This window comes from Diadema setosum, chromosome 1, assembly GCF_964275005.1.
Source record: "Diadema setosum chromosome 1, eeDiaSeto1, whole genome shotgun sequence".
Lineage (NCBI taxonomy): Eukaryota > Metazoa > Echinodermata > Echinoidea > Diadematoida > Diadematidae > Diadema > Diadema setosum.
In genome coordinates this window covers 44,102,589-44,117,479 of record NC_092685.1, presented here as the reverse complement: position 1 = coordinate 44,117,479, position 14,891 = coordinate 44,102,589, and the positions used below count along the sequence as shown (strand labels likewise).

General features: G+C 36.8%; 1 protein-coding gene across 1 annotated transcript; it reads right to left on the bottom strand.

The window, feature by feature from the left end:
• LOC140230945 (TATA-box-binding protein-like) lies at nucleotides 1–14,804 on the bottom strand. The gene is made up of 7 exons (XM_072311088.1): nucleotides 14,156–14,804; nucleotides 13,047–13,306; nucleotides 12,173–12,260; nucleotides 11,670–11,825; nucleotides 10,095–10,198; nucleotides 1,305–1,399; nucleotides 1–808 (listed from the first exon to the last, which is right to left on the bottom strand). Exons 1-7 carry the CDS (start codon nucleotides 14,204–14,206, stop codon nucleotides 729–731), a joined length of 834 nt encoding a protein of 277 aa, XP_072167189.1. The 5' UTR covers nucleotides 14,207–14,804; the 3' UTR covers nucleotides 1–728.
• Nucleotides 14,805–14,891: the final 87 nt, after the last annotated feature.

Genomic DNA, 14,891 nt, shown 5'->3' with positions numbered 1-14,891 from the left:
TGCTGCATAAGAAGGCTACAAGAATTTGGGAAGTCACAGTAGTAAGAAGAGAATATGACATATTCCAATTGTAGAAGCCAAAGTGGGCCTTTGGGTTAAAAAAGGTTGAGAAGTGTGAATGTAGAGTACCTGACTTACCTCCTTTAAAAGGAAGGGGAAATATTATTATCCTCAACATCTAAGGGGAATGTGTACTTTTAATTGAAAAGTGAAACTTTACATATACATTACAAACTGCTACAGGTTTCTTATCCAGCAATGACACAGCACATAAATTTACCAAACTTTAACAAAACTTTTGGAATCTGGTCTGATATTCTTCTAATTTAATTGATATATTCTACTAACATTTCTGCATTCACTGAATCTACACATTGATAAATATCATGGTACATTCTTCTTTGATGTTATATGGCACTTGTCCACAATGTCCCTGCAAGCTCAATCAAAGTTGTGCAAGAACTCTCCTTCATCCAACACCTTTCTCCGGGAACCTTTACCAGCATCATCACAGTGAGATGGGTTGGCCACAGAAAACAGAAATGGATTCCACATGCACAAACTCAGTATCATCCGCTGGTGAGGTGACTTTCAACAGAACGAAGTTTGTATCCGAAGTTCCGAAGTATACATGTCTTGAGTCTTTCGTTTGGTTGCTGTTCAATATTCCTGACTTCACACAGCCGGCCTGAGCCAAAAATGTCTGATTCATGCAATTAGCACGACTACTATGATGTCTTCTTGAAAGACTTCAGAATTGGGTAGATGTTGTTGAAAGCATCGTAGATTTCCTGTCTTACCTTTGCACCTGCAGTGGAAAAGGCATCATTTTATAAGAAACAATATGTGATACATTTCACCTTAGTCTGTTGACAAACTAAGATAAAAACCTTGGGGAGATACAAAAATGCAAACAGTTCTACAGCTACTCATTAATGCTTTTAATACTGATTTACACTAACAGTGCACAGATTATCTACTTTTATGTTATGGGTACAATATTTCAGCAACTTGAACTAGCCTCACAGTCCATATTTTGGGCAAATGCTGTATCATAATCTTCATGTACATCAATACACTACATTACAGTCCTATCATTACTATAAAGTCATACTGAATATCAGTCAAAGGATTCAAATTCATAATATGATACTGTGTACAGTGTCTATTCTATTCACTTCTGAAACCGTGCAGGAGCTTTCCAGATCAAAAAGTGTAAAGTGCAATACAAGCTACTGTTGTATGTTGGTAATACAAAAGACTTGTCATTCTTGTAAATGCGCAGCGAATGTCTGATAGCTTACCTGTCAAGACAACTTTCCCCGAGACGAAAATGAGGAGAACAATGCGTGGCTTCACCATTCGGTAGATCAGACCAGGAAACAGCTCCGGTTCATAACTACAGACAAAAGCAATGTCGGAGATGCAAGTGTAATATCTTTTAAAGGGATGGTACAGTATTGGTGGAGACGAGAATTGGACTTTTAACTTTTTGCGAGATACCAAGAAAACACTTATGAAATAGTACAGAGCATACCAATTTTAAGAGGAATTGAAAGTTTATTTGATGAAAATCGGGTTTGGAATGACTGACACATCCAAAAACAAAGTAAAACAAAGCAATCGTAATAAAGTGTGGGTCCCACACTTATTAGAATTGCTCTGTTTTGGATATCTCAGCCATTTCAAAACCAATTTTCATCAAATAAACGTTGAATTCCTCATAGAATTACATGCTCTTTCATATTTCGTAAGAGGTTTCTAATTATCTCATCAAAAAATGTTAGAAACCTGAAATTAGGTCTCAACCAAAACTATATGATCCCTTTAAGGTGAAATATTCTTTGCACCAATACAAATTATATGCTACTGATATGAAGAGTTCGGTTTCAAAAGGTACTACATCCATAAGTTCAAGTTCTGAGAAAAACGTTATTTTTTTATTATCATATTTAGCAAGCTCAGACTGGAATGATATTTCCCCCTATTATACTGCTAATTGATACAACACTTAAACCACTCTCTCAGAAAATCTAGGTCCATACATGTATTTTTAATGAATTAATCATTTTTATATTTTTGAGGATGTAGTACCTTTTGAAACCAAAATTGGATGTAGTACCTTTTGAAACCGAAATTTCACATACCAGCGATATATTCAGTGTGATGTTATGACATGTTTCGCGGATTTACTTTTTCCAGCAATGGTGTTGATGGGGATGGGATACAAGGTCAAGGGGGCCTAGGTAATTGACGATGCCCTGCCCTATTTAGCAGCAAGAATATCAAACCAATGTGCACAGCTAATGCCCCACTTCTCCCTTGCTGACCAATATTTTGAATGAATGATTGTTATTGGTCACAAGCATTCAATCAATTTTCACATGCTTTAAATGTTCTGGATCCATCAAGGATGGGGGGGGGGGGGGGGAGAGGATCCATTATGCGTAAACGGTTATAGATGGGGAGGGGTCACAATATCTTACCAGGTGATTTCTCTCTTCCCTTTTCTCCTTTTGTTTTTCTCTCAGGAGCTTATCTCATGATTTCTTTTCTTTTTCTTCTTTGTATTTTTTTCTCTGTGAATTCTCCCTTCACGTGTCTCAAGAATACTGTATTCATTATCTTTTTTCATTATCTTTTTTTTCTTTTCAATGATACTTTGAAGGGAAAAGGTGGAAAAGCAGCATCTGAATGTGCTGTATTTTCTCAATGCTGTAATTAAATTCATTACATGAATTTCGATCATTCTGGTATGTTCTTTATCAGGTAAGATAAATCTGATAATCTAAAAGCTGATAAAATCAAGAATGTCGATAGGTAATAATTATGACCACCTATACTAACAGGCTTTCAAGCGGGATAATGTAAAAAAGTAGGAATAAAGTAGGAACAGAATCTCCAAAAAAGTAGGAAAAAGTAGGACATGAGAGGGAAAAAAGTAGGACATTAGAGAAAAAAAGTAGGAATAAATCAGGACATGTGCAGGCTTTTTGGAGTAGTTTTCGTCGATACTCACCAGAACTCTTTTGATGTTACATGTAAATCTGAATTTGTACTCACAACCCTGCTGCCTCAGCCTCACTTTTGCTCCTAGAAGAGCCTGAAAAATACAACAAAGGCAGACATTCGTTAGAACAATGTCAGGAAACAAACACTATGCATGTTCAACCGTACAGGCAATATGAATCTTGATCACTTACTACAATACTTGCATAGAAAAGACATCATTCTGTGATTGACATGAACACCTACCATATACAATAGTATGTGACCCTGCATCACAACACCAACAAAAAGTCGCTAGACATGGATTTTTAGTTTAGAGCGATTCTGAAAGAGCAAACTTTAAGGTTTAAAATGATGTATAACTCGATTCAAATGGACTCTCCTAACCTATCCTTGAACGAAAGCACACACAAATAAATCAATTTTCATTTCTTTGGTGTTCTGTACTGTAGATGCTAGATTCCATGTATTCTTGAATGAACTTACATTTGTTAGTTTAGAAAGAATGGTAGAAACTTATCATTCTGTACTTTCCAATAACTTTCTACTGTTTGCATTTTTGCCAAATTAATAATTCTTTACATTCAACTTCTTTTCAGCTCATCATGACCCTTTTTGTGGAATACACATACAGCTTTTTGATCTCTTCAGGAAGTTTCTCCATTTTGCAATATTATTCCAGGCATTTTTAAGCTCATTCAATATTCTTGAAATCAAACTTCTTCATATAATTTTGAGAATATTATATCCTTCAGCCTTTGAAATTTTACAAGGTTGAGATTCTGCTTTTCATTCTCCAGATATTTTGCTGGCTCAGTATTTCAGCTTGTCAATTTTATAAACTACTCTTTGCAAGATCTGGGGAATAAACAGTGACTGTTATTATCACTGAAGTCCTTGCTAGCTTCTCTGATTTCTCAGCAAATTCCAATTAACAAACTTTTTGGTCATTTGAGAGCAAACACTCTAGATGATCTGTATATTTATCATGCAGTTCTCATTCCCTCTTAAATACAGTGTATTTGTGCCCTTTAAATTTTGATACTCTCCATTGTTCTTTTGGTTTTTTCACCTTCAACTTACAGTTTTGTATGTTGACACAATTGGCATACACATCCATCCATTAACTTTTTTCTTCTTTAAGAAGTTTCCCTGTCTCACATTTTACCAAGACTCTTTCAAATGGTTCAATATTTTGGGTATGTCACTTCAAATGATCCATCACACTTCAACCACTTTCATTAAGGGATTTCTGTTCTACCATTTTCTCGCATCTTGTTCAAACCATCTGGGTAATAAAAAGATGTTCAGCCTTAACTAAAATTTGCAAGATCTGTGGAATAAAAAGACATCATGGCTTCTACTTTTTCTGCAAGTTGTTTCCTCCAAACTTAACAAACTGTTCTTGGCGGTTCAATTTTAAAAATTCACACACTTGATCTTATTTGTGGAATTTATACATTCATTATCTTTCCTGATTGGTTTTTTTTTTTTTTTTTCTGGTATGCTTTAGATGGCTTTTCTCTCTATATATTCCTGATAGTTCTGTAAGTGACTTCAGAAAGTGGACTTCAACATCTCATGTTTTCAACTTCAATCAATCAATCAATCAATCAATCAGTGTTTGTTTTCCATGAAGTTCCTCCATTACCTACTTCTTCTAAGTTCTTCGAAGTAATGTCTTACCTATAATACAATTCAATCTCTTAAACAATACTTGTAAGATGTAACAAGCCATCAACTTTTAAGATTTTCCATAAGGAGGTTTCTGCTTTCCTATTAGTCTTTATCTTTCAAGATGGCTAAGTAATTACTGTTGCTCTCACTCCTTGTTAACAATTTGTGGGACCTGTTAAATATTTCTTCTTGTTCATCTGATTTTTCAGCAACTACCTTTCCTCAGCTATTAAACTTCAGATTAATTAAGGAAGATTTCTAGTAGTTGTATCTACCACCTGCCCATGATTCAAATGGATATCACAAGTCATGTCTCATGTTAAACCTCATAAGTCTTCAAAGTTGTATCTTTTGACAGATTTGGCAACTTACATTTTCTTTTCTTGAACTCTTACCAAAAGATCAAACTGATGTAACCCAAGTGCTTTTGATTTAGCCTCAGTAATATGCAAGTTTCATGCAAATGGGTCCCTACCAATCCATGCTTTCTTGGGCATTACTCATCCTCACATCAACCAGATCTAGTTTCTGTGGTGAAAAACTTACTTTCATATTGTACAGTTTGTCATATTGCAATCATTGTCAATTATTTTCAAAACATATATTATTGAAGATTTCAGGCAAAGGGGATCTGAAGGTGTTATTTCTTGTTTTAATATGACTTTTATGATTTATGTGGTAAATCATATGTTAGCAAAGGAAATTTCTGGTATCTGAGGATTTGCATGCCAGCACATGCATGAGCCATGATATGCTTGAACTCTGCTTCCATTAAAACTGGCTGTAGGTGACATTTTTTCCCCCTCAGTTGTATTCTTTGGAAGTTACATGTCAAATTTTACTTTTAAGTATATGGCAAGCTTACCTGGTAATTTTGGGCCATGGTGAGAGCTGGTTGAGCACTGCTCCAAGTCCTAGGCTGCAATTTCAGTGGGATCAATCATATCTATGCAGGAGCAAAAGCTGAGGCTGGCAGCAGTCTTGTGGTTGATTGGTTTGTGTTCTCCCTCTTTCATGTTGAAGATAGAGGCTCTCCCCACCAGTATTTAAAGCATCTGCAACTAGAGTCTACTCATCATTTCTGAATATCAACTATTCAAGTAGCCTTGCACATTTTTTTTTTTTTTTTTTTTTTGCGAGAGGTTTTCACCAAAAAAAGTAGGAAAAAGTAGGAAAAAGTAGGATTTTGTGCTAAAAAGTAGGAAAAGTAGGACCAGCAGTAAAAAAAAAGTAGGAAAAGTAGGATCACTTGAAAGCCTGTTAACTAAACACATTAGGTATTACCTTTGTGACACCCCTGTATATTAAGTAAAAGGTGTCATTTACAAGAATGAATATGAATCTAGTTTTCAAAGCTTCAGTGACTACGTACTTTCCTGGTACTTAACATTATGCACGTAAAGAATAGCACAGCATATACCCATTGGTAAAGCACCGTTGGCAGGGATGTCAGAATTTCATGCAATTGTATACATTTAGCAAAGTAACTTTGCTTTCAGCTATTTATATAAGGCAAAGTCCATACCTATGACTCAAACTCAACACCCTAGAGCATTATTAAATGCACAGTACCGGTAACTAACAGTAAATGCAGTACGTGGGACTACATGAGAATCGCGTCATTTCTCCAGTCTCGCCGCCGTTTCTCCTTTAACTGCTTTTAATTCCTGATCCTTTTCTTGGGATGGTTTGTTTTGTCAATGAATTCTCCTTCATTTTCCTCCATTGCTTGATCAAAATGTGATGAGTTTTTAAAGATATTTGTCAGATTTGCGTGGTGATTTTAAAAGAAAGCCAAAAAGCCAAAAGCCAACTTCTACTGTTTACAGATTAATTCAGAAGACAATGGTAGAGGGTCAAATCAATGCTGCTCTCTGATTGGTCAATTTCCTGATGATGTCATTGGAGTGGATGTAGTACCTTTTGAAACCCAACTAAAATGGATGTAGTACCTTTTGAAACCGAACTGATTTTTTAATTAATTTTTAAACACTTTCTCTTTGGAAATTCTGCTTTTTGTTAGTATAGGTGTAAAGAGGTCCTGAAAATGAGTACATCAAGCCTAAAAAGTGGATTTTGATGAAAAACCTATTATTTGACCCTACATAGAGCCACACATAAGTCACTTGAGGAGGGATTGAAGGGAAGGGAGTTTGAGGTCTCTCCAAAGCAAACATGGCAATTGCCTAAAATACATTAAAAAACTACAGATTAACAGAAGCACTATGAGAGCACAGACCTCCACCAAGCAGTAGGCTAGTTTGTTTTTTTTGCAACAATGATCTTGTTCTTCCATAGAGATTTCCACCCATGCGTATGCACCCTGAAAAACGCCCAATTTCCCAATATAGAAGCCTTTTGTTACGTCATCAGCTTCCAGCTGCGCGGCGCGCCTTGCCCTAGCAGAAACTAGAGCATGGTTTTTTTCTAGGGGTGCAGATAAAGTGGTTACTCGTGTTACGGTTACTCACAATGCATTTTGTCCATGTATGGTCCTCAATATAAATGTCACAAAAAAAATTGATAATAGTGTGTAGCATTCAAGTTTCTTTTTCTGAAATAATGTGTGTAGGATATCAGAGACCAGTTTATGTTCAAAGATAACATTCTGAGTAGGTTTCCTCTTCTCTTTTACTAATTTGGACAGTACATTGCTTTTTATGTATTTACTAAACTGTATAAGATCTGGCGTGGGCATTTCAAATGTAAAAAATCTAAAACAAATGCATTCAATTCAATTTCTTGCGTCAGCATCAATTAAAAAAGAACAGCAGTAAGTATAAAAAAGACAAACATAATTAAATACTCATCAGATTGGCTATACAGTAGACCCTAGACATAGACACAAAATCCAAATCAAATGTTCACATTAAGCTCTCCTTTCTTGATACTCTCCATGTCATTTAACCTGCATTTTGACTATACTATCCAGCTGATCTGTATGTGTCTGTATTAAGTTAAAGTGTCCACAATTATTGTCAATATTGATAGCTGGTGCATCTACAGTTTATTTTTTTCATTAAACATCTTCTATTTCAAGTAAAAGATTACTTGGGTTAGGCCATTTCCAATACATCCCAACTTGCTCCATTACAGATACAGTGTACTTGATAGTTATTCTCTTGGCCAACAGCAATGACTTCTCCAGGATACATTCTTCTGTCTTACTCCACTGCATACCAGTCTCCAACGGAAGGGTTCTCTTGTGCCTCCTCTGACTCTGGTTGAGCTTGACTTGCTGCATCCGCAAAAAATCAGGAATGTTGAGATGTCCTCTGCTTTTGAAAAATAGATACGATTCATGCTTGTGATTCCTGGAATGGGCCGTGTGGCTTCAAGTATGATACCAATATGAAGAAAATTTCTTGCCTTCATCTCAGCTTGTGACAGGACTGCCGCTGTTACACCCTTCATGCCCGTAACTGCAGCAACAAATGTAGTAGCATCACACACATTAGCTTTTCTGGGCCTTATTTTACCCCACATTTGATGTTTCACAAATACACCTATCCTGTCCACTGGTCGCTGGCAATGGGATGTGTCTAAAAGATTCTACTGAATCTGAAGTTTGTGCTTACTATGCAGTGTGTGCAGTGATGCTGCAATGTTTCTGTTTTTGAATTATGATGCTGGGCCATCTGACCAGAGGAATCCTTTTTCACATGATCTGGTAAGCCATCCAGCACAGTTTCCTTTTCGTGGGCAAGTTTGTCTGATGGGATGATGTGGGAGTGCTGAGATCCAGAATGCCACACTGCCACTGTAAAAAAGACTAACCTGCCTTTGATTCCAGTGGGTACTCTGGATCTTACCTTGAGCAACACAGGTGTAATTTTTGCTGAAATGAACCTGAATGAGGGCTTCTTTAGGATAGGTATTGTTGGTTGTCTGGTTGCATGTCTGGTCCTCATATGCCTGGTGACGCTTGCTCGTTATGTTGGAGGAACTGGGGCACCAAACTGCAGTATGTTGTAATCGACTACACTTTAGGTCATGTGTGGTGCTCTCCTCAACAGCTTTCATCCATCGGTTGTCTTCTGTGCACAGCTTTCCAAATGTACTGCTGGGTACCAGCTGCTGGGTACCAGCACTGTCAGAGTTCATGATTCTTATGAATCTCCACCATCCTTGCACAAATTGCACTCATTCATCCAGCATGCTCACTTACGTGTAGGTTCACTACATACACAAGAATCTCTAGATCTCAGGGAGCTCATGCAGAATGGGACATGTTGATGATACTATGTGAAGAGCACTAATTTCCATGATGAAGTTCTCTTGATATTTACGTATTTATAAAGCAAACATTGTAGGGAAGCTTGTTTGAAAGTTGGACATGATTGAGACAAAGTTCAGTAGATTTTACTTACACTTTCCCATCTGGAACAACTTGTAGAAAAGAGCATGCATTTCCAAAATTGACAATGCCATGTACCAAGCTTTTATTCATTTACCAGTATTTATTTATTTGTCTATTTTTTGATGAGGAAAGAGTCACATCACAGAGGGGTACTTTTATTTCACTTTTAATTAACCAAAAATAACTTCAAAACTTACCATGAAACTTAAAATTTGCAATCCCACAGTAAATGTTACCTAAATTCATAATTTTTTGCTGGTTACTCACGTTACAAGGTTACTCACGTTACAGTTTTTCTTCATCATTTTTCTAAAGATTAGTATTTTGTTGTGATTTTGATAGTCATCAACTTGTCAAAGATTGTTTGAAGGAAGAGAATTTCATATCCCACCAATTTAGTGTGAAAGATTTTTCTCTAAGAAAACAAAGTCAGGTTTTTTGGTTACTCACGTTACATCGCCTAAGTGGGTTACAATACTTATTTTCTAATGAGTTCTACAAATTTACTTGAAAAGCTGTTTTGTATTTTAGGTAATTTGAATTTTCTAAAATTCAGAAATGAATGTATGATGTTGCAATAATGAAATGGTAATATGCCATATTCCATTTTCACTATTTTTCTTGTATTTTGGTACAGAATGGAAGTCACAACTTTCAACCATTTTTTCCCAAAGTAGAGATATGAAAATAAACTTTTAATTTTTGGTTCCTGAAACTATCATGTATGAAGGACTAAAAATGAATATTACACAGAAAAATATTGAATTTGAATTTTTAAGCTCATGTCCACCAACCTGTGGAATAGCCCATAAGGGATACTATGTTCAATGGACATGTATACCTATAGGCTGAGAATGAATTACCCAGAGAACTAACTTTAATAATAGCATATCAAGTGTGGAGTGTAAGCTACCATGAGAAAGTGTGCATGAGTCAGAATGTATACAACACAAGTAAAATAGAGAAACTCTATGTGAACATCCAAAAGAAGAGCATGAATAATGCTACAATAGTGTACATGGGTAAGTGTTCAAAGAGCATGAATTACCTGGAGAACTGTACATGGGTAAGCACAAGACCTTCCAAACGGATTGGGAACTTGACGTCACAGCTGCCAACCATATTTTGGATTTTGAAGTCCAGAAACTTGGCCTGTGCAAAGAAAGTGATGCAGATGAAGAACATTTAACCGTCATTACTAAGTACTAAGTACTACACAGCACGTTGCATCAGTACTGCACCTGCACTTGTAACTTAAGAAAGACACCTGACCTTACAACATACTTGTAATTTAATTGATTTTCCTGCTATCTATCTATAAAATGCTTTGGAACCAATTTGTGTAACAGAGCGTTGCAAATGAACATATCATCATTATCATCACTATTTTCTGATCACACCTACACACTTTTATTCTCCTGAGTTATTCTAAAAGTCTTCTTTCAAAGCTGAATTTATCAAAGTCCATAAATGATATGCCATTCATTTCACATTGAGAAAATGCTATGTGATCTGATACAGAAGTTAAGGAATAATTGGCACCTATCATCAGTTATTTACACCATTTTGTGCCTTCATTGAAGCAAATTGCTGACCAGTTTCAAAACAACTGTTTTGGATTTGTATGCAGATCACTTGCCTAAACACAGCATTACTTGCTAACAAGAAAAGTCGCTATGGTGACTGGTATGCCTCCGTCATATCACATTATTCCTTCAATAGGTCTACAGTACATATTGCCAGTACGAGAGAACAGCTTCACATGATTAGCAAATAATCACTATCTTGTCATTATACACCAATTTCCATGACAATTCATGCCACATTACCTATTGAAAACAGGTGAAATTTTACCATTTTCACCTGACCTTTGACCTCATGGCCCAAAACTTCACCTACATTATCACTGTTTGGTAATACATGTTTATACCAACTTTACCTCATAATCACACTGTAAGTGTATACTGTACATTCAGTCACTTCCAAGGTATGGAGAAAAAAGTGTAATTCCAGCATAAAATAGTGTAATTTTTAGGATTTTAACCTGACCTTTGACCTCATGACCCAAAACTTCCATAGAGAATCAATGTCAGGCAATATGTGTATGTACTATTAAGTTTCATGTGCATACCTTGAGCCATTTCCAACATACAGACCAAAAAAACAACATTTTAGCACTTCATTTGACCTTTGACCTTATGGCCAAAAACTTCCCCTAGAGGATCTTAATCTGATAATACACATATTCATATAGTTTCAGGAAAATACACTCGGGTATTATAAAGATATAGGGGAAATGGTGAAATTTAGCATCTGACCTTGACCTATGAATTTTGACATTATATGTCAGCACTCAAATGTTAATAGGCTCAGCTTGGCCCATATGCCAAGTTTCATTTGGATATCTAATTTCTTAAGTAATCATGTCCAAGAAGATCAATTACAGATGGATGGACAACCCAAAAACATAATGCCTCCAGTGACACTTTGTGGTGGAGACATAAAAGGAGAGAACAGAGAAGTTGTCTGGACCATTAGGTAAATGTTCATACACATCTCTACTCCATATCTAATCGCATTGAGAAGTAGCAGTTACTGTGGCGAAATGAAAATAAACACTCACCGGAAAGCCCAGTTTCTGCACTACCCTGGCATACTTCCTGGCAGCCAGTCTTGAATTATCTTCACTCTTGGCACCAGTGCACACCATCTTTCCCGAGCTGAAAATGAGAGCTGTTGTCCGCGGTTCCCGTATCCTCATGATGACAGCCGCAAACCGCTGTAAGAAAAAACATTTATGTAAATGTGCCAGAGCATCAGTCTTCTGCCATTTATATTTTCTGAAAATGGATGCAAAATAATGCATGGAATTCCAGATGTACTTCTATTTTATTTACTAAAGAGGTCTAATTTTCGTTGCCATAATATGTAGCTTCAGTGGGCAAGACTGGATTGTAGACTACAAAGCACAGAGTGGGAGTAAAGTAACATTTATATGTCAATCATTTTGATATGGAGCTGAGAAGCACCAATAAAAACAAAGATACATTCACCAAGAAAAACAGCATGTTTTAAGGATAATGTGTAATTTCCTATGTTAGGTGGAAAGCAACAATTAGATCTCACCTTTGGATTGTACTCTGCATTTCTGGCATGGAGGGCAATTTTCTTCAAATCAAGCTTGCAGCCAAGATTTACTGTGGACACAATATTCCTGTGAGAAGAAGTATGCAATAACATTACTCAAACCATTTTGTAGGAGACACTGAAAATGAATAGAATGAAATGAATCAAAGCTGTTAGCAAGTGATAACCTATTCAAATTGAATGTAAACAATTGGTATTTTTCAGTTACAAGTGTGCTTCTTAGCTGGCAATCAACTCAAAGCTAACATTTTCAAATACACAAAAAAAGAAATAACTGCACCTTCCATTTCCATTCATCTCCAAAAGCTTTAGGCCTACAAACCATGTATGAAATATTTATGACTTTTTACTGCCATACAATTGTACATGTCTGTTTGTTCAAACTTGCAAGTTAATGTATTTAATCCATCTCATCAATTTGCACTGCAAAACCTAGCACTGCAAAAAATATGGCTTATTTTTCTAGTTATTGAGGATGCCAGTCAAAACACTATAGATGGATAATTGTCAAATTAATCTTCACATAAAAATAAGTGAAGTGATTAAAAATTTCTCGGCTGCTCCCATTGTTGGTTTCAACATTACTGCACAGAATCCGTCGCTGACATTTCTGCCAAAAAGAAGAAGAAGATGAAGAAGAAGAAGAAGAAAAAGGAACAAAAGTTAAGAAGAAGAAGAAGAAGAAGAAGAAGAAGAAGAAGAAGAAGAAGAAGAAGAAGAAGAAGAAGAGGAAGAGGAGGAGGAAGAAGAAGAAGAAAAAGGAACAAAAATATGAGCCTGGACAAAAGTGCTTATCTAGATGGGAAAACAGTCTTCCAATGCCGAGACTTTTGTGTAGGGTTTTTAAACTTACTGGAGCTGGGGGACTATTCCCGAGGATTCACTGCTGGTTGATGCCACTGGAGTCATTGGGGCCATGGGAGAGGCGGGGAAGTTGCTACCGGGCTGCATCGGGGAAGCGCTGCCCACTGTGTGGGGGGAGGAACCAAATGCTGAGGTGCCGATGGAGGGAACCGACAGGTAGGACTGAGACTGATTGGAACCCACAGGGAGGTACTGACTTCGCGGCCCTTCATCTTGATTCTCTTGCGATCCATGACCTTGATGCAAACCCTAAGAGCAAGAGAAATAGGAAAACTTGATTTTGTACAAAGACTGTTTTGATATAAACTAATGTATTGCTTGTTGTCCTTCCAAATCAATGTAAGGAATGTACATGTAACTTTTGTCAACAATTCTGATACACCTGCACATGCAATTTATAAAGCAACCTGAATATAAGACCATTTAGATAATTCCTCATTTAAAAAGGTAAGAACTAATATCTTAGGATCTAATTGATTGAAAACAAGTTATAAAAGTTAATAACAGCAACAGTTACTCTATACTTAACTCAACCTTGGCCAACATCAGGAGTGTGCACATAAAATTTACACTGTAGCAGTAAACAGATACAGACTGCGGCACAGGTACAGAGTACACCTCCATTGTACAAGTAGATGAGGGTACGAGGTCCACAGGTGCATCCACTTCAAATCCAGCAAATGAAAATATGCTGAGAAATGTTGATTATCCTTGGTTGTCAAAATTATACACATACACTGTAAGTCATATTCATAAATCCTGTAAATTTAAATGGAGTTCCCTGCTCCAGGCTTCTGTTAATTAGAAAATTAAATGTCCAGTTGAACTGTTAACTTGTTAAATGAATTTAGATGTTTATGTCATTTCTGGAATACTATTAACTTAAGTAAACCTTACCAGAATTTATAGAAACCTAGTCTCACTAGATCTAACAGTTAGTATTTCTACAAAATACATAACCATGATAACAAGTAGAGTTCTAGTAAATTTATTTTAGATCTAACGACCGTTACTGTACGCAACAAACAGAATAAAAATCTTGCCGCAGGGGTGCACGAAACTGCTGAAGGCTGGTGTAAATTAGTGACAGTGACCTACCCCAGCAACTTTATGAATTGATACAGGGGTGATGTTTTGCTGGTTATACATGATGCTCTGCAACCACGCACGGATGTGTGAAGCGTCTACCTAGCTGGGACCGACTGGGAGTACACTAACTCCAGTCGGAAAGGCCTTGGGGTGACCGGTGACGCTCTGAGCTGTGTAGCTGTGTGTCCTTTCCTTAGTCCGACACGTTCCAGTACAAGTAGGAGGGGTGGTCCAATGGCAATGCATGCGATGAATTCGAATTCCAGTTACCACTCTAAAACTCAGAGAGGAAGAGGGGGAGCAGATCTTCCTGACCAAGTGAATCACAGCAGTGGATAGTACTCGGACTCATTTCACTCACTTCCTGGAATAATGTACAACCTGTTTTTTATAATTATTCTAGGTAGAGTACCAGTGTTAGTGCTTCTCTTTTATCTTCACACTCACAGCTATATACAGCACGATACTATACTATATAAGTACGCGGTATACGCCACTGCGACGCTCCTCACCACACTCACCACACATGCAAGATTCTGTAAGATACACGAAAGATACACTGTACGAGGTGCACCAGTACTAGTACAAATGTATCACAATCCGCATGCACACCATACATACATACATCGACGCCTCAATCGAGTTAGTCTGGCTTCCAGACCCTCTGCCCATACTATTTCGCTATCCATGATATTGACGCCCTCAACGTCGAAAACTAGTATAGTTTAAGTTTTTTTTTTTTTTT

Bases quoted from the DNA above. Each gene is read 5' to 3' on its own strand.
- LOC140230945 (XM_072311088.1), bottom strand. From the start codon at position 14,206: ATGTATAACCAGCAAAACATCACCCCTGTATCAATTCATAAAGTTGCT. The intron at 13,307-14,155 runs GTAGGTCACTGT...TCTTGCTCTTAG, and splicing joins CAATTCATAAAGTTGCTGGG to GGTTTGCATCAAGGTCATGG. The intron at 1,400-10,094 runs GTAATTCATGCT...TTTTGTCTGTAG, and splicing joins ACCCATGTACAGTTCTCCAG to TTATGAACCGGAGCTGTTTC.